The 21,256-nt window shown below is 38.6% G+C and overlaps 1 protein-coding gene across 1 annotated transcript in view; it reads right to left on the reverse strand.

Moving 5' to 3' along the window:
- The window catches only part of MNS1 (meiosis specific nuclear structural 1), a 44,525-nt gene extending 23,882 nt beyond the window's left edge, over window positions 1-20,643 (reverse strand). Inside the window, exons 1-4 of the mRNA XM_045790128.2 lie at window positions 20,441-20,643; window positions 19,341-20,058; window positions 18,330-18,551; window positions 8,515-8,642 (exon numbers count right to left, since the gene is read on the reverse strand). Of these exons, the coding sequence (XP_045646084.1) occupies window positions 8,515-8,642; window positions 18,330-18,551; window positions 19,341-19,343 (353 nt within the window). The 5' untranslated portion in view covers window positions 19,344-20,058; window positions 20,441-20,643. The remainder of the gene's footprint in view (window positions 1-8,514; window positions 8,643-18,329; window positions 18,552-19,340; window positions 20,059-20,440) is intronic.
- Window positions 20,644-21,256: the final 613 nt, after the last annotated feature.

The following is a 21,256-nucleotide window of genomic DNA, read 5'->3' on the forward strand; positions in this document are numbered from 1 at the left end:
TATCAGACAGATTAGATTTTAAACTAAAGACTGTAGTTAGAGATACAGAAAGACACTATATTATTCTTAAAGGATATATCCAACAAGTGGATACGACAATTATAAATATCTATGCCCCCCAACAGGGAGCAGCTAGATACACAAGCCAACTCTTAACCAGAATAAAGAGACATATAGATAATAATACATTAATAGTAGGGGACCTCAATACTCCACTCTCAGAAATAGATAGATCACCTAAGCAGAAAATCAACAGAGAAACAAGAGCTTTGAATGATATACTGGACCAGATGGACCTCATAGATATATACAGAACACTACCTCCCAGAACAACAGAATACTCATTCTTTTTGAATGCACATGGAACGTTCTCCAGAATAGACCATATACTGGGTCACAAAACAGTTCTCGACCGATACCAAAAGACTGAGATTATTCCCTGCATATTCTCAGACCACAATGCTTTGAAATTGGAACTCAATCACAAGGGAAAATTTGGAAGAAACTCAAACACTTGGAAACTAAGAACCATCCAGCTCAAGAATGATTGGGTAAACCAGGGAATTAAAGATGAGATTAAGCAATTTTCGGAGACCAATGAGAATGAAAACACATCAGTCCAAAACCTATGGGACACTGCAAAGGCAGTCCGAAGGGGAAAATACATAGCCATCCAAGCCTCACTCGAAAGAATAGAAAAATCTAAAATGTAGTTTGTATATTCTCACCTCAAGAAGCTAGAGCTGGAACAGAAGAACAGGCCTAACCCATGCATGAGAAGGCAGTTGATCAAGATTAGAGAAGAAGTCAATGAATTAGCAACCAGAGAACAGCAGAGCAGATCAACAAAACTAGAATCTGGTTCTTTGAAAGAATAAATAAGATCGATAAACCATTGGCCAGGCTTATTCAAAAGAATAGAGAAAGGAACCAAATTAATAAAATTATGAAATAGGAAGAATCATTAGAAACTTTTATCAACAACTTTATGCCAATAAATTAAACAACCTGGAAGAGATGGATGCCTTCCTGGGTACCTATAAACTACCAAGACTGCAACAGGAGGAATTGATTAAACAGACTGATTATGAAGAGATTGAAGCAGTGATCAAAAACCTCCCAAAAAACAAGACTCAAGGGCCTGATGGATTCCCCAGGGAATTCTACCAAACATTCAAAGAAGAAATAATACCTATTCTCCTGAAGCTGTTTCAAAAAATAGAAACAGAAGGAAAACTACCAAACTCATTCTATGAGGCCAGTATTACCTTGATCCCCAAACCAGGCAAAGACCCCAGCAAAAAGGAGAATTACAGACTGATATCCCTGATGAATATGGATGGCAAAATTCTCAACAAGATCCTGGCTTATAGGATCCAACAGTACATTAAAAGGATTATCCATCATGACCAAGTGGGATTCATCCCTGGGATGCAAGGGTGGTTCAACATTCGCAAATCAATCAGGGTGATAGATCACATCAACAAGAAAGGAGTTGAGAACCATATAAGCCTCTCAATTGATGCAGAAAAAGCATATGACAAAATACAACATCCTTTCCTGATTAAAACCCTTCAGAGTGTAGGGATAGAGAGTACATTACTCAATCTCATAAAAACCATCTATGAAAAGCCTACAGCAAATATCATTCTCAATGGGGAAAAGCTGAAAGCCTTTCCCTTAAGATCAGGAACACGACAAGGATCCCCACTTTCGCCATTATTATTCAACATAGTACTAGAAGTCCTTGCAACAGCAATCAGACAACAAAAAGGGATAAAAGGTATCCAAATCGGCAAAGAAGAAGTCAAACTCTCTCTCTTCACAGATGACATGATACTCTATATGGAAAACCCAAAAAACTCCACCCCCAAATTACTAAAACTTACATAGCAATTCAGTAATGTGGCGGGATACAAAATCAATGCTCAGAAATCAGTTGCATTTCTATACACGAACAATGAGATTGAAGAAAGAGAAATTAGGGAATCCATTCCATTTACAATAGCACCAAAAATCATACGTTATCTTGGAATTAACTTAACCAGAGACGTAAAGGATATATATTCTAGAAACTACAGATCACTCTTGATAGACATTGAAGAAGACACAAAGAGATGGAAAAACATTCCATGCTCGTGGATCGGAAGAATAAACATAGTTAAAATGTCTATGCTACCCAGAGCAATCTACACTTTCAATGCCATCCCGATCAAAATACCAACGACATTTTTCAAAGAACTGGAACAAACAGCCCTTAAATTTGTGTAGAACCAGAAAAGGCCCCGAATCGCCAAGGAATTGTTGAAAAGGAAAAACAAAGCTGAGGGCATCACAATGCCGGATTTCGAGCTGTACTACAAAGCTGTGATCACAAAGACAGCATGGTACTGGCACAAAAACAGACACATAGACCAATGGAACAGAATAGAGAACCCAGAAATGGACCCTCGGCCCTATGGGCAATTAATCTTTGACAAAGCAGGAAAAAACATCCGGTGGAAAAAAGACAGTCTCTTCAATAAATGGTGCTGGGAAAATTGGACAGCTACATGCAAAAGAATGAAACTTGACCACTCTCTCACACCATGCACAAAGATAAACTCCAAATGGATGAAAGACCTCCATGTGAGATAGGAATCCATCAAAATCAGAGAGGAGAACATAGGCTGCAACCTCTTTGACATCGGCCACAGCAACTTTTTTCATGACACATCTCCAAAGGCAAGAGAAACAAAAGAAAAAATGAACTTGGGGGACTTCACCAAGATAAAAAGCTTCTACACAGCCAAGGAAACAGTCAAAAAAACTAAGAGGCAGCCCACGGAATGGGAGAAGATATTTGCAAATGACACTACAGATAAAAGACTGGTATCCAAGATCTACAAAGAACTTCTCAAACTCAATACACGAGAAATAATCAAATCAAAAGATAGGCAGAAGATATGAACAGATACTTTTCCAATGTTGACATACAAATGGCTAACAGACACATGAAAAAATGTTCAAAATCATTAGCCATCACGGAAATTCAAATCAAAACCACACTGAGATACCACCTTACGCCAGTTAGAATGGCAAAAATGGACAAGGCAAGAAACAACAAATGTTGGAGAGGATGTGGAGAAAGGCAAACCCTCTTACATTGTTGGTGGGAATGCAAGTCGGTACAGCCACTTTGGAAAACAGTGTGGAGGTCCCTTAAAAAGTTAAAAATTGAGCTACCCTATGACCCAGCCATTGCACTACTGGGTATTTACCCCAAAGATACAGACGTAGTGAAGAGAAGGGCCATATGCACCCCAATGTTCATAGCAGCAATGTCCACAATAGCTAAATCATGGAAGGAGCCGAGATGCCCTTCAACAGACGAATGGATTAAGAAGATGTGGTCCATATATACAATGGAATATTCCTCAGCCATTAGAAAGAACGATTACACAACATTTGCAGCAACATGGATGGGACTGGAGGAGATTATGCTAAGTGAAATACGTCAAGCACAGAAAGACAATTATCATATGGTTTCACTCATTTATGGAACATAAGAAATAGCAGGAAGATCGGTAGGAGAAGGAAGGGAAGAATGAAGGGGGGGATAAACAGAAGGAGGAATGAACCATGAGAGGCTATGGACTCTGGGAAACAAACTGAGGGCTTCAGAGGGGAGGTGGGTGGGGGACTGGGATGGGCTGGTGATGTGTATTAAAGAGGGCATGTATTGCAAGGAGCACTGGGTATTATACACAAATAATGAATCCTGGATCACTACATCAAAAACTAAGGATGTACTGAATGGTGACTAACATAATAAAAATTAATAAAATAAAAATAAATTTTAAAAAATTGGTTATTCATGCATTCTCTCTTACACTTTATCATTCTTATCGGGGTTGTCAATTTTAGCAGCCTTTTTAAAGGCACAGTTCTTGGCCTGATTCTACTTTACGCTCACATTCTAATGTATTTGTTTCTGTTCTTATTGTTCTTCTACCTTCTTTTTGTTATCATCCAGATGGAAATTTGCTGTTCATTTTCTAATAATTCCAGATGGAGCCTTTGTTTCTAATAATCATTGCAGATTATAAATTACTCTTAACAGCTTTAGCTAAACCCTGTAAGTTTGGGGTTTTTTTAATCCTGTAACTTTTTGTGGTAAAACACATAAAAAATTGCCATTTTTAACTATTTTAGGTATATAATTCAGTGGTGTTAATTACATTCACAATGTTCTACAACCATCTATCACCATTTCCAGAAATTTTTCATCATTCTAAACAGAAATGATGCACTCACTTAAGGAATAACTCCCATTCCTCTCTTTCCCTAACCCCTGGTAACCTCTAACTACTTGTCTCTATAAATTTACCTATACTAGTTATTTCACATAAGTAGAATTATACAGTATTTATCCTCTTGTGTCTGGCTTACTTCCTTAACATATTGCTTTCAAGGTTCAGTGACACTGCAGCATGTATCAGAACTTCATTCCTTTTCATGACTGAATGATATTCCACTGCATATGTATACCAAAGTCTATCTGTTCATCTGATGATGGACATTTGGACTGTTTCCACCTTTTGGCTATTACGAATAATGAGTAATGCTGCATTAAACACTAGTGTACAAACATCTGATTAAGTCTCAGTTTTTAATCCTTGTGGGTATCTACCAAGGGGTGGAATTACTGGATCAAATGGTAACTGTATATTTAACTTTTTGAGAATCGTTGAACTGTTTTCCCAGTGCTTGCACCATTTTACATTCCTACCAGCAATGTCCAAGGGTTCCAATTTGTTCACATGATCACTAACATTTATTTTCCATTATTTTTATTCTAGCTATCCTAGCAGTTTCCCTAATGACTAATATTTTTTCTCATGTGCTTATTGCCCCCTGTCTATCTTCTTCGGAGAAATCTCTAAGTACTTGGCCTATTTTTGAATTGGGTTGTCTTTTGTTATTTAACTGTAGGAATCCCTTATATATTCTGGATATTAAATTCTTATCAGAGTTAGCATATGCTTTTCTGGCCTGGGTAGGTTAGGAGTTATGTGAAACAGAGATGAGCATCTTGTGTCAATCCTTCAGGTGGCTCCCAAGTAGGTTAAAACATACATACACAATAATTTTCCAATAAGATCTGCTCTGCTCTCTCCAGAACCAGGGACAGATACTCACAATATGGGCTACTACTGCCTTCAAAACTGCCTCAGAGCTGGGAGGGGATGGAGCAAGGACAAGTAAAAAAACACCACAAGCTTTGCTACCATTTTTAAGTTGCCCTTTTCTTGATTCAGCATTCACTTGGTTGCTATAAACCTTTGATTGTTGTAATTGTACTGGCATCAGCAAGGAACTGGTTATGTATTTAATAAGGGAAGACTATCTCTTATCTCCTCTTTGAGCTAGTTTTTGCTTAACTCAAATACAAATTATATGAGATAGTTTTTGCTTTCATAAAATTATGTGTTAACTGTAATAAATGTATAGTTGCTAATTATGTAATTATAAACTGTATAATTATAATTATATAATCATGCTTTTAAATAATTAAAATTATTAATCATCCATATAATTATTAATTGATTCATGCTACAATTAAAAAAAGGACTTCTAAAAATAGGGAGTAACTGTCCCATCTCAAATTAAAAGCAGTGATAAACTGTCTTTTAAATATTTTCTTGGGTTATGGGGCACCTGGGTGGCTCAGTCGTTAAGCATCTGCCTTCAGCTCAGGTCATCTTGGGATCGAGCCCCACATCAGGCTCCCTGCTCGACGGGAAGCCTGCTTCTCCCTCTCCCACTCTGCCTGCTTGTGTTCCCTCTCTTGCTGTCTCTCTCTGTCAAATAAAATCTTAAAAAATTTTTTTTCTTGGGTTAAAAAAAATCATGTGTTCAAAAATCAAATAACAAAACATCTCATGACTTTCAAACTCAGTTATTTTCAAAACAAATTTCAATGAGCTTTCAAAATTCACCCTGGGTTTTAAAAATTCATTTCTTTTAAATTTAAATAGACTAATCTTACTATAGATGATTTTTAATAACTTGAGATATATTTTGAGTAAACACAGCAAACATTTCCTTGAATTTAGACCTGCCAATTAGCAGATGAAAACACTGATCAGAATAATGGTTCATTTCTGCATCCGTCAAAATTCTACCATGGCTTTATGCACAAAGTGAAAAACTTAGTTTTAACACTGCTGAAAAACAGCATACTCTATTTGAAAAAGTACTCAAGTGAATGACTTTTGCCTTAAGTTTGAAGAAAATTTTCACGAAGTATAGAATTCTAGATGGGCCATTATTTTCTTTCGGCCCTTTAAATCCATGGTCTTCTCATTTTCATTGTTGCTTTTCAAAATCCAGTCCTACTTATTGCTGCTTCTTTGAAGGTAATAAGTCTTTTGTGGGGCTGCTTTTGTGATTTTCATGGTTTTCTTTCTTGTTGGCTTTCAAAAGTTTGACTGGGATGAGTATAGGTATAGTTTTCATCATTTGAAGTGTTCTAACCTTGGCTTTATGTCTTTTATCATGTTTGGAAATTCTTGGCCAGTATCTTTTCAAATACTGCTAATGCATCATCCTCTGTTATTTCTACTACCGGAACTAAAATTATATATCTGTTAGAACTTTCCATCGTATCCCTTACCTCTTTTAAGTTTTCTTTTGTATTTTTCTATCCTTTTGTCTCTCTGTACTTTATTCTGGATATTTTCCACTAACCTGCTTGCACGTGATCTCTTCATCTGTTTCTAATAAAATCTAATTGAATTCTGTATTAGTGAAGTAAAACACACACGAAAGCGCACAAATCTTCAGCATAAAACTTGTAAAATGATGTTGAATACCTTGAGGCATGCTTACTGGCTAAGCTCTGCTTCAGTTCTTAAGCCTAAGAATCAGCAGAACCTCCAGGAGAAATGTAGCTACAAATGCCAAGCTCCCCATCCTGGTTTCCTTCCTCTCCCAGATCTTACTTTTATACTTTCTCCAGATACTCTGTTCTCCGAGGGAACATTTTACTTGAATCACCTTATCAAAAAATTGCTAGAAATGGAAAGTTCCTCTGTTTAATTCTTAGATCAGTGAATCAGACAAATACATGATGAAATAGTTATTTCATCTTCAGATACCATAAACCCATGAGGGAGAGCTAACAATGATTGCAGAATTAATGTCCAAAGACAGTTTGCAACTAGAATGTGAAGACATTAGTGGCAATTTTAAATCTTTAAGCATTAGTAATCCCTTAAAGAATTTGACAAAAGTTATAGACCCATAAAAATACAATGGGTACCTTTGTCAAACATATAAATATAATTAAATGAAGCTCAAAATCCCTGAAGCTCACCTATAGGTCATATAATATCCTACAGAAGTCCAGCTCAGTTAAGATAATATGTAATAACTATCAAAGTAAATTTCTAATAAATTCAACTATGTAAGTATAGGATGGGCATTGAGTTAGCCGAGTTTTAATCAGCAGTGTGGCATGGCTCCTCCTAAAAAGTAATTCCATCTTAAGCAACATTAAGAAACATATTCTAGAACAATGTGGTTAACGGTCCCACAGCTAGGGGTATTAAGCAGTACCCTGGAGCATTACACATAATTATGAGGGCAATATTTTAGTAAGGAACAACAATTAGGTAAATTACAGCTACAGAAGAAAACCAGGATGGTGAAGAAGCTTGAAATCGTATTATATATGGAACAAATGAAGGATATTTAACTTATAGAAGAAAACGTTTAGGGGATTCATAAATATGACTGGAGAGCCTAAATAAGAACGAAATATGTTTTTCATAAGATAGCAGAACTGAGGTAAATACACAAAGGTTACAGGGAAATTAATTTTGAAACAATACGGGGAAAAAAGATTATTCAAAGTTAGGGCTGAATGAAAAAAGAAGTTCCTATCGAATCACTAGAGGTGTTGAACCACAGCTGACCAGCCACTTTCCAGAAATACTATAGGAAACTTATGTCAGGGTATAAAATTAAATTATGTATCCCCTAAGGTTTCACTTAAGAGTAGGATTCATGCATCCATTGTTTTTTTAAGGTTTTATTTACTTATTTGAAAGAGAGAGCACATGGGTGGGGGAAGAGGCAGACAGATAAGTAGACTCCCTGCTGAGCAGGGAGCCCAATGTGGGGCTGTATCCCAAGACCCCGAGATCCTGACCTGAGCCAAAGTCAGACACTTAGATGACTGAGCCACTCAGGTGCCCCTCATGAGTCTATTTTTTAGGTCATTTAAAAAACTACATTTGGATGAAAAGAGAAGAAATTGCTATTTATTTTCACCTTAAACACTTTACTTCTTTGAATATGACTTCTTTTCTCAAATGAATATATATAGCATTTAAAGCAGTAAGTATTTCCAGACAAAATGTTAACTAAGTGCAATGATATACAGAAATGTCGCTCGCAGGCGCTAAGCATTACGTAAAAGTTTAACGGCAAAGACAAAATAAACGAAATTTATAAAAACCAAGATACCTGTTTTCTCTTACTTGTTGCCTCATCTTTTCATCCTTTAGACTTTCATGTTTTAGTTTTGCCAGTTCCATAGCCAATTTTTCTTCTTGTTCAAGCTGGAGTTGCCTCAATCTTCTGTTTTCTTCTGCCTAAATTTTTTTAAAAAGTAACTTCAGTTATTTGTCCTCCAGATTTTTTTTCATCAAGGCTTCAGAGCAACGAACATTTGTTTTATTTTAAAATACAAAATACTATTTCAGTAAGTACTTTTCCAAACATTTTACCATGGAAAATTTCAAACATCAATAGGAAGAGCAATATTAAAATATATCCTCAGGTAGCCATCACTCACTTTCAGTAACTATCAAAACTTTTCCAATCTTCTTTCTCTATTCTTCCACTCCAATTTCATTTTTTTCTTTGTTCTTTTTTACTAGACTATTTTAAACATATCCTAGATATGTCATTACCATTTAAATAATTCAGTATTGATCTCTACCTGAGAAGAAGTTCGTCTTATGTAACAACAACCATGCCATTAGCATGTCTAAACAACAGTAATTCCTTAGAAAGGTCTAATACCTTGTCCTTTTTCAGGTTTTCCCAATTGTCTCAAAGATACTTTTTGTTTACTTTTTCAAATCAAAATCCAAACAAGTTCCACACGTTGCATCCAGCTATTATTTCTCTTATGTCTCTTTCATTCATTCTGTAACAATCCTCCCATATGCGTACTTCTTTCCTCAAACCATTGATTTGTTGTAGAGATTAGAATATGTGACCCATAGAATGGGCCAAAACATTCTGAATTTGACTGACTGTTTCCCCCAGGATACCATTCAACTTCTCTTTTGTATCTCCTGTAAAATGGTAGAAAGATCTAGAGACTTAACTAAATTCTGTATTTAGAAAGAATAAGTACATGAGAAGATGTTCGACATCATTAGCCATCAGGAAATGCAAATTAAAATTATAGTGATCGATCACTACAAACCTATTAGAACGGCTAAAATAAAAAAAAGTGGCAAAGCCAGTGTTGGTGAGAACCTGCACTTCTATGCTGGGTGGGAATGTAAAATGGCAGCGCCGCTCTGGAGAACAGCTCGGTAGTTTGCCATAAAGCTAATATGCAATTACCATACGACTCCATCACTATACTCTTACACATTTAGCCCAGGGAAATGAAAACTTACGTTTATTTAAAAACCTGTACCCAAATGTTTACATCAGATTTGTTTAAAGCAGCCAATACCGGAAAAAAACAAGACATAGACTTCAACAGGTGAATTGGCGGACAGACCGTGGCACGTCCATACCAAGGAGTACTTCTCAGCAACCACCTGGATGAACTCCTAGGAGTTAAGCTGAGTGAAACAATGCAATCCCCAAAGGGTACCGGCTGTTTGATCCCAGTTATATAATGTTCTTGGAACATGTTCTTTATTTTAAAACTGAGCTTTAATTCACATAGCATAAATTCACCTTTCACAGTTCACAACTCAGTGGTTTTTCAGTCATTCAGTGTTATGCAACAATCATCACTATCTAGTTTCGGGACTTTTTTTAACAGACTATTTTTTGGAGCAGTTTTGGACTCACAGCGAAACTGAGCAGAATGACAGAGTTCCCACATACCCGCTGCCCACACACGTGCACTGCCCACCTCACCAGCAACATCCCCCACCAAGTGGCACATTTGTTACAATCAAGTAACCTACACTGACACAATCACCCAAAGTACATAGTTTACTTTAAGTTTAGCTTGCTGATGTATTTTCTATGGGTTCTGACAACCGTATAATGGCACGGAGCTACCATTAGAGCTCCTATACAGAGTAGTTTGCCCTAAAAATCCCCTGCGCTCTGCCTAGTCACCCTTCCCTCCCCCAATCCCTGACAACCTCTATCTTTTTACGATCTCTACAGTTTTGCCTTTTGCAGGATGGTGTATAGTTGGAATCATCCAGTCTGAAGCCTTTTCAGGCCGGCTTCACTTAGTAATGCACAGAATAATATTCTATATTCTATAGCCTGGGTTGTTGATCCATTCATCTGCTGAAGGACATCTTAGTAGCTTAGAAGTTCTGGCAATTATGAATAAAGCTGCTATAACACCCATGTGCAGGCTTTTGTGTGGATGTAAGTTTTAACATTACAGCGTCTCGTCACCCCCCAGAAAAGCTCCATACCTGTTAGCAGTCACTCACCATTCCACCTACCTCCTAGCCCCTGGCAACCACTCTTCTACTTTCTCTCTCTATATTCTAGACATGTCATTTAAAAGACATCATACAATATGCGGCCTTTGTGCGTTTGGCTTCTTACATGTAGTGTAATGTTTTCAAGGTTCATCTGTGGGGCAGCGTGTATCAGTAATTCATCCCGTTTTGTGGCCGTGTGATATTCCACTGTGCAGACAGAACACATAGCGTCTGTCCAAGCATCAGCTGATGGGCACTCGCGTCGTGCTTCACGACCAACTTCCGGCTGTCATGAATAATGTTGTTTTGAATATTCAGGTACAAATTCTTGCGTGAACATGGTTTCAGTTGTCTTGGGTCTATGTTTAGGAGAAGAACTGCTGGGTAATATAGCAACTACATTTAACTTTTTGAGGAACTGCCCAACTGTTTTCCACAGCCGCCACAGTATTTTACATTTCCACCAACCATGTACAAGGGTTCCAGGTTCTTGACCTCTTTGCCAACACTTAGTGTCCTCAAAAAAAAAAAAAAAAAAACAATCTTCACGGCTCCGAAGGGCACCTAATTGTGATTTCGATTTGCGTCTCCCTACGGACTAATGATATGGAGCATCTTTTTGTGCTTATTGCTCATTCATATGTGTTCTTTGGAGAAATGGCTATTGAAGTCATTTACCCATTAAAGGATTTTTTGCCTTTTAGTGTTGAGTTGTATGGATAACGTTCTTGAAATGACAAAATTATAGAAATGGAGAACATGTTAGTGGTTGCCAGTGTCAGGGATGAAGTAGGTGTACACAGGAAAGAGATGGTGATGTTTATGAAAGGATGAAATGAGGGATCCTTGTGGTCCAGGAACTCCCCTGGATCTTGACTGTGATGTGGGATATACAAACCTCACGTGACTAACTGTACAGAACTAAACACACACACACACACACACAAATGAGCTCAAGAGGGAAATCTGAACAAGGTGGGTGGGTTGTATCATTGCTGATATCTTGCATCTGCTATTATACTGTAGTTTTACAAGATGTGCCATTAGGAAAAATTAGGTACAGGGTACATTGGGTCTCCGTATTATTTCTTACAGCTGCAGATGAATCCATAATTATCTAAATAATAATTTCAATTAACAAAAAGCAGCTGCAAGTACTAGTGATGACACAAAGCAACTGGCGTTCTCATACATTACCTTGGGAAATGCAAAATAATGCAGCAACTTTGCAAAATGGTTTGGCAGTTTCTTATCAAATGAAGCAAACACCTACCATATGACCCAACCATCCTACTCCCAGATATCTATCCAAGAGAAATGAAAATTTATGTTCATATAAAAGTTTATAATAAAATGCTTATAGCAGTTTTAGTCATAGTTGCCATAAACTGGAAACAACTCAGATTTTTTTCAACATGCAGATGGATAAACCACCGTGGTACATCCATATACTAGAATACAGCAATACCACTCAGCAACAAAAGGAATAATTCAGGCAACAACATGGAATCTTATATTTGGTTTGCTAAGTGAAAGAAGTCGGACCCAAAAGGTGACATATTGCATAATTCCAATTATTTGACACTATGGAAAAGATAAACCTATTGGGACAGAAAAGAAATCAGTGGTTTCCAGGGGCTGGGGAGAGGGCTGAGTGGTTGACTACAAAGGGGCAGCATGAGGGGACTTTGGAGGTGATAGAATTGTTTGCAAGACACTTGTGATGGTGGAAACTGAAATCTATGCATTTGTCAAAATCCACAGAACTATATATCAAAGAGAATTAATAATTTTGTAATATGCAAATTTAAAAAGAAATCGACCAGGAGGCAGAGTTAAGATGGCGGAGGAGTAGGGGTCCCCTTTTTTAGCTGGTCCCCTGAGTCGAGCTGGATAGGTACCAGATCATCCTGAAAACCCATGGAATCAGCCTGAGACGCAGGAAGATACATCTGGATCTCTACAAATAAACTCTCCAGCGCTGAGTACTGAGGTACGAAGCAGGGAGCCGGGAATCCGCACGGATATCGGAAGAGAAACGGAAGGGGGAGGGAGCTGATGCGCTCCGCCGCGGGGAAGCGGTAGCCACCTGCACGGGGAGCAGGCGGACTCGGGGACCGGCACCCGTGAGAGATCAAACTGAGACCGTGAGCCGGGGAACAGGGTGAGAAGTCTGAAAACCAGACTGAAAACCGGAGCTCTGGAGTGCCCCCGAACCAGACTGAGACCGGGAGCTTCCGGAGAGCGCGGGGCGGCTGGCGGCGTTAGTATCAGGCATAAAGGTGCTCACTGAACTCAGGAGAAGAATGAACACAGTGAGAACTTTAACAAAGAGATATAAAATACAAGAAAGTACAAAACAGAAATCGGAGCCGAAGAATCTAATAACCACACTGAAAAATACACTGGGGGATTCTAGAGCAGACTGCATAAACAGAAGGATGGATCGGAGAGCTGGGAAACAAAGCCCTGGAACTCACCCAGACCGAGCAGCAAAAAGAAAAAGGAATTCTAAAAAAAATGAAGATAAATTAAGAGATCTCTGGGACAACATCAAGTGAAATAGTATTTGCATTATATGGTTCCCAAAGGAGATGAGAGAGGAAAGGGGGCAGAAAACTTATTTGAAGAAATAATGGCTGAAAACTTACCTAACCTGGGGAAGGAAGCAGACATCTGGGTCCAGAGAGCCCAGACATTTCCAAATAAAATGAACCCAAAGAGATCCACACCAAGACACGTTATAATTGGAATGTCAAAAGTTAAAGAGAAAATCTTAAAAGCTATACAAGCAATTTGTCACATTAAAAAAACAAACAAACAAAAAAAACAAACCCAAAACCCAAAACCCAACCCATAAGGCTATCAGCAGATTTTTCAGCAAAAACTGTGCAGGCCAGAAGGGAGTGACATGACATATTCAAAGTGCTGAAAGGAAAAAGTTTCCAACCAAGAATACTCTACCCAGCAAGTGAACACTCAAAATTGAAGGAGAGAGTTTTTCAGATAAGGAAAAGCTAAAGGAGTTCATCACCATTAAACTGATTTTTCAAGAAATGTTAAAGGGACCTGTTAAGCTGAAAAGAAATGGCACTAATTAACAACAAGAAAACACATGAAAGTAAAAATCTCTCTGGAAAAGGTAAATACGTAGTGAAGGTAGTGGATAAATCAACTTACAAAGCTAGCACAAAAAACCCAAAAATAGTAAAAAATAAACTAAAACTACAAAAGGATACATTAAATAAGGTAAAATGTGACATCAAAAACATAAAATGTGGGGTGGTGGTAAAAATGTAGTTTTGGAATGAGTTCAAGTTTCATTTGGTATCAACCTAAAATAGATTGTTCTATACACAGGATGTCATATATGCCGTATACATAGATTACCTCATGGTAACCACAACGAAAAACTTACAGTAAATAAAAGAAAATGAGAAAGGAATCTAAACACAACACTAAAGAAAGACAACAAACCACAAGGAAAACGATATCCATGGAAAAGAAAACTGGTGTAGCTATACTCATATCAAACACAATAGGCTTTAAAACAAAGACTGCAATTAAAGGACAAAGAAGGGCATTACATGATGATTACGGGGTCAATCAAGCAAAAAGATATAAAGTTTATAAATATATATGTACCCAATGTAGGAGCACCAAAATATATAAAGCAAATATAAACACACTGAAAGGAGGAAATAGACAACAGTACAATAACGGTAGGGGACTCTAACACCCTACTTACATCATCTGACAGAAATAAGAAAGTCCATAAGGAAACATCAGCCTTAAACAATACCTTAGACCAGGTGGACCTAACAGATACGTACAGAACATTTCATCCAAAAGCAGCAGAATACACATTCTTCTCAAGTATACATGGCACATTTTCCAGGATACATCACATGTTAGCCCACAAAAAAAGTCTCAATAAATTCAAGACTGATATCATGTCAAGCACCTTTTCCAACCACAATGGTATAAACTAGAAATCAACACCGAGAAGAAAACCAGAAAACCAGAAGCAGACCGCCATGTTGCGGAGAGGATCACGTGGCAGGGAATGCCAGCAATCTCTGGGAGATATGGGTCTCAGGCCTACAACTATGAGAACACGAATTCTGCCAACTTAAATAAGCTTAGAAGAGGACCCCAAGATTCAGATGAGAATGCATTCAGACAACACCTGGATTTCAGCCTTGTGAGATCAAGAGGTCAATCCAGCTACATACCGTGTCTAGATTTCTGACCTACGGAAACTGTGGGGTAATAAATGGATGTTTGTAGCCACCAGATTTGTGGTAATTTGTTACACAGCAACAGAAAACAAGATAATAAATGAGCTGTAGTCTTTAAAATTGTCAAGGTCATGAAAGACGGGAAAAAGTGAAAAACTTACAGACTGGAGGAAACTAAGGAGACATGACAACTAAAGGCAGTTTGTATTCCTGGAACAGAAAATAGACGTCAATGGAAAAAACTGATGAGATCTGAATAAATCCTAGAGTTAACATATTGTACCAAGGCTAATTTCTTCATTTTGATCATTGTTCTATGATTATGTAAGATGTTAACATAAAGGGAAATCAGGTGAAGGGTATACAGGAATTCTCTATACTATTTTTTGCAACTCTATTATAAATCTAAATTTATCTCAGAAATTGCCTCTAAATATTATTTCCACTAGATGATAATAGAGCTCTTTGGTACAATGGCTGACTCCAGGTGTGAAGCAAGAAATTTACAAGATGAGCCTTGCATTAGCCAGAGAAAATGGACAAACAGGATAATGAATCAGCCCAAGGGATTCCCAAGATCGGAAGGGTGAGTCAGAAAGCCAGAGACCCAGGAGAGCCAGTGGTTTAGTTCCAGTCTAAGCACGAAGGCCTGAGAAACAAGAGAACCAATGGTGTAGTTCCTGTCTGAACGCTGACAGGCTTGAGACTCAAAACGAGCTGACATTTCAGTTCAAGTGTGAAGACAGGAAGAAAGCTGATGTCCCAATTAGAAGGCAGTCAGGAAGGAGCAGTTTCCTTTTACTCAGCCATCGCGTTCTTTTTTTTTTTTTTTTTTTAAAGATTTTATTTATTTATTCGACAGAGAGAGAGACAGCCAGGGAGAGAGGGAACACAAGCAGGGGTAGTGGGAGAGGAAGAAGCAGGCTCATAGAGGAAGAGCCTGACGTGGGGCTCGATCCCAGAACTCTGGCAGCCATCGCGTTCTAGTCAGGTCTTCATCTGATAAGATGAGGCCCACCCACATTAGAGAGGGCAATCTGCTTTACTCAGTGTGCCATTTAAATGCTAATCTCATCCCAAAACAGCCAGGATAATGACTGACCAACTATCCGGGCACGCCATGGCCCAAAGTCAACACACAAAATTAACCATCACTGGCCTGTAACATTTTGTTCTGACAGAAAGCAAGGAAGCTATCAAAGATAAGGGAATCTTGTCAAAAGGGCAGAGAACCAATAAAGGCATCCATTGGTCAAAGATGGGACAATCTGAGCAACAAAAAGAATAAATGCAATTAATTCAAGTATTAAAGATCCATGAGTCCATAAAGATTTTTTAATAAAGGAAAAAGTCAAAAACTAAAGAAAATTTTTAAAAACAACATTGACAGACACAAATGGAAGTGACGAGAGCACCAACTCTGAAAATTAAGTATATATCTCCCTTTCCAGTGATAACTATATTTCAGGGTACCAAATAACCCTAGTTGATGCTGGAAGGTTCTTTACAAAGGAATTTCAGCAAATTAAATGTGAAAGGAATAACAAAATTAGGAAATCAGTGTTCTGCAACCCCTAATGAAAGGAAAGACTCAGTGGTGAAACCACCGATGAAAGGCCGGTCGGGAATTTTACAGCAGAGGAACCAGAATACCTCACTAGAGGTATCTGGTCACTAGAGGGAGCAGAAGGTACATCAACACTAGCATCACTACAAGTGGCCCAAGCAGACGTCATGTGCGTGCAGGTGTGGCACAGAATCAAGGGCAGCGTCACCTACGGAGTGACTGCCAAAAAGTCATACCTAAATCTAATCACTCCTTTAGGATTAACTTCCATTTTGAGGAAATATAAAAGTTAGGGAAACAAATTAAATGAACAAATGAGAAAGCAAACAGGTAAATTCAGAATTCAGAATATGGGATATCCTAGAAAACAACCGGCATAATTTAACAAATCAAAAACACGAAGTTAAAAAAATTAAGGATGGGGGCGCCTGGGTGGCTCAGTCGGTTAAGCATCTGACTCTTGATTTCAGCTCGGGTCATGATCTCAGGGTTGTGAGATCAAGCCCCACATCAGCTCCACACTAGGCAGGGAGGCTGCTTAAGATTCTCTCTCACCCTCTCCCTCTGCCCCTCCCCCCAGCCTCTTTCTCCCATTCTTCAAAAAAAAAAAAAAAAGATGAGAGAGGGACTGTTTTAGACCAAGAGGTAACAACAAAATACACTGTATGAACCTTATTTAGATCCTGATTAAAACCAACTGTAAAAGCAGATTTTGACACAATCCCAAAAACTTGATTATGGAATGGCATTAAATAATACCTCGAATTTACTGTTAATTCTATTAGTTGAGATTATGGCATTATAAAATATCTATATTTTGTAAGATGCATACTGAAGTATACAGGAAAGAGGTGATATGATACCTGGGATTTTCTTTAAAATTAAATAAAAAATAAGAATAAAAAGACGAGGAAAACAATCTAATCCCTAGGATCTTATTGCTCAGAGTTGAAAAATCATGTCTAAGCCTTATGAATTTGGAACTCAGAGTGATGGATACCACTTTTAAAAGTAGCTTTTGCCATTCCCCACAATATCCTACAAAATGCTGAACGTACAGCAGGAACTCAAAAAATTCTTAAATATCAGAAAACCTTTTTCACATTTATGAGAACTCACTTCTTATTGGTTTCCCTTTTTTACCACCCTCAGCCTTTAAAATATTTAGAAGTTTCCACAGAAAAATTATCTCCATAGTTTAGGAATTATATACATACTGTACCTGAATTCTTCAAGGCAGTATTTCAAAATCAAAAAACATGAGTAAATCATATCTAATACATACATGTTCATTTTCTACCACAGAATAATATACATGTTTAATTTCAATAAATTGAGAAAGGGTATGCTTAAATTTTTGTCTTTTGAATTTTATGGAAAGCAACCAAATTTTACTTATATGAACAAAACTGTGGAAGTCAGTAATTATGGATTTCATATTTATGGGGAAAAAATACAAACCAATCAACCCTGAGTCTTACTCTGTTACAAGCACTATTCCAAGTGCTTTGCGTGTATTAACTCATTAATTATTAAAACTCTTACAAAGTGGGTACTATTATAATTACCATTTATAGAGGAGGCAGAAAAGTCAAATCACTTTATCCAGGGTTCCAGAGCTTGCTTCCAAACAGCGCTATTAGGATTTAAAGTAATACAGTCTAACTCCTAAAATCCAGCTCTTTACCACTACACTGGGCTGACTTACTAGGAGACATCCTTTACCTGACGTTATTATCTACTCAATTTCAGTATCAGCCGCTGGTTTTCATCATTTCCAACGAGAAAATGGAGGAAAAAAATGTCAGAATGAATAGTAAAATGTACCTTTTGAATGGCTTCTTCCATATCCAACTCAAATTGTTCATTCTGTAATAATCTGAGGAATCTCTTGCGCTCCACGAGGTCATCATTTTCATTCTGCACCATTTGGTCCCTGATTTGATTTTGTATCTTTCTTACTGATTGGACATGCAGTTGTTTGCAGTAACTTCTATCTACTAGTTTCTGATGCCTTTCACTGAAGCTCAGAGTTCGCCTTTTAGAAGCCTATAATGGGGGGAAAAAAAAGTATGCATACTTTGGTATTCCAAAATCTAATTTTTAAAAGTATACTGCTGCCAGCCTCAGGTACAAAAATAGATAACGTAATAAACAAAGGGCCTTCGGCTTCTTTCCTAAATTCAGAGAAATGTAACATAATGAAAAAGTACACATGGTAGATAAATATACTGATATATCAATAAATTACTTTTATTATTCCCCATCTTATAGATGATACATGAAAAGTAAAAGCAACTTTACCCAAGGTTCCTCGGCTTAAATAAATAGCACTAGGATTCAAAGACCCACAGATGAGCTCTATAGACCTAGCTCTTCACCACAACACAGGGAATTCCTCCTCTCCTCCTTCTCCCCCACCCTATGCCTCCCTTACCCCTTAGCCAGAAAGTGCCTTTCAGAAAGAAGCTGGTCAGGCTTTCCTAATACAGATTTAATAGGTCAATCCGCTGCTACTTAATTCGTTTGCCCTCTCCTGGACTTTTCCCCCACTTATTTCTTCAACGTTCTTAATCTTTTCCCAAATTTTCAGAAATACAGCAAACAAAATTTTCACTGGGCAGATCTAATAGAGTCTGGGGAAATTTTGAAAAAGGCTGGAAGCCACCTCGAGCGTTGCTTAAACAATAGCACAAGAGGCCGCTAGAAGCAAACTGAGTTTCCCACTTAATTCTCAGATTAGGCCCTCCAAATCCTTTTTTTTAGATGCAGCCAGGCTCTAAACTACAATTAAATCAATAGATAAACAAGTAGTTTCGACACCCCCGACGGACTCACCATCTTGACAGAGGAAAATCCCCCTCTCGGGATCCAGCCGGCACCACCTCCAGCTGCAACAGCCGTGGCGGGCTGAGGGCTCCGATGTTTACGCGGTTTCCTGGCAACTGCCGCCGCTCTAGCGGGTGCGGGGCCCACAGGCGCAGGGCGCGGCCTCTCATTGGGCGCAGCAAGAGCCAATCGGCACTGAGCTTCTTGGGAGGCTTGCAGGGAGGCTGCTTCTCCAGACCTAAGGGACAGGCGGGAAGTTTGGATCCTGTATTCAGGCGCAAGCTCTTTGCAGTCCTCTAGGGCGCTGACGATTTCCCTCGAGCCTCCGAATTCTGTGATTTGGGTGGGGTCGGGAGTCAAGGGGAGGTCTGTGCGTAATTCTATGTAAACAGTTTCCAAACTCCTGTGTAGTACATGGGGCCAACGTCACCTTCCGCTCAGAACATCCCGTGCTCTCAACGCCGGATCTGCGTGAGTTGACGACTGGCTTCATCTTTAGCAGTAGGAACAGGGTCAGCGTCCCCCTAGCTGGGTAACTGGGAGGCTTTTTGGGTAGTGTGTGCTTGCAGCCGCCTTCACCTCAACCCCCAACAGTTAGTCAACTTTGGTAGTAAAATGTATAGGTCACGTGGATCTTCTGCTGTGGAGTGCATGGTCCAGGTACCAAGGAGAGCGCAGATAGATGGTGGCAGGATGTGATCAGGTTTATTTTATTGGCAGGTAGACGCTAAAGTCCATTTTAAATGGAAGCATTTGAGAAAAGGAATAGGTCAGAGAAATTAGTCAAATATATTGATTTTAGAGATGACAGAGAAATCCCTTAAAAACAACAAAATTAAAGGTAGTGTGAGAATTTGACTTAGTTCGTGTTGCCTAATTTGAAGTCCATCACATGCAGCAATATGTCTGCTTAAAGATTAATAACCAAGAGGACTTCCAGTTTTAGCTCCAAATGTAAAAACTTGGGAGTTATCACTTCCATCCTCACTACCAGAAGAAGCTGAACAAACTAAACACTGATGATTTTTCTTGGAGTTACCACAGAACTGAGGTCACAGGGCAAACCACAACCCTGAAATCTGGAGAGGTGAATCCAGAGACCTACTTACCTAAAGCAGAAGCCTCTGAGGCCAGAAAGGAGGAATACTTGAATGGTAATTTTGATGAACTCCTGAAGACTAAGTGCGGGCTAGTGTGGGTGAAGCTACTGGGGGCCGCAGTGTTGGGAGGCCCCAGCACTTCCATGGGTTTTGTTTCCCAGAACTCCAGCAAGTTCTCACCATGTAAAACCAAGGAAGATCTCTTGTGGCTCTAGCAGGGGGATAAGGTTAATAATTATTGTCAAATATATCCAGAGCCTTCTCCTTACTAAAGGCCTACTTTCCAGAAGAAAAGACTTTACCAAAGCCATATCCCACCCAGAGCAAGGACAGTTCTCTGACCACAGTCTCCCCCCACCTTCCTGTCTCTAAGTAGAGAGGAGGGAGCTGAGAAACACTTGTGAAGGTACAGCCCAAGGTCGCTAGAAGAGGTTTAATGATAAAATTATAGAATACTTTTCTTCCCACACTTCCCTACTGCACCAACAGCACTTCAGTATAAGAACAGTTGAGTACAGCAGCAAGCACTGTGAAAACACACTAACAAGGAACGCTTCGGGAAATCCAAAGAAAACAGGAGGAAAAAAAAAAAAACACACTAGAGGAATTTAAAGCTTCTAGATTGAACAGCTACAGCAAATATTAAACATAGCCCAACTCCTAGTCATGTAATAAAACCCCTCACATTAAAGCCCTATTTACCTAATCCCTGTTAACCCAAGATACCCCAGGCAGTTTTCAACAACAACAACAACAAAATGGGGAGGCTAAAGGCAAGAAAAAAATTCAGTCTGAAAGGCAAAGTAAGCATCAGAACTAGACTGA

This window comes from Ursus americanus, chromosome 36 (genome assembly GCF_024610735.1).
Source record: "Ursus americanus isolate L20-20 chromosome 36, mUrsAme1.1.p, whole genome shotgun sequence".
NCBI classification, from domain to species: domain Eukaryota; kingdom Metazoa; phylum Chordata; class Mammalia; order Carnivora; family Ursidae; genus Ursus; species Ursus americanus.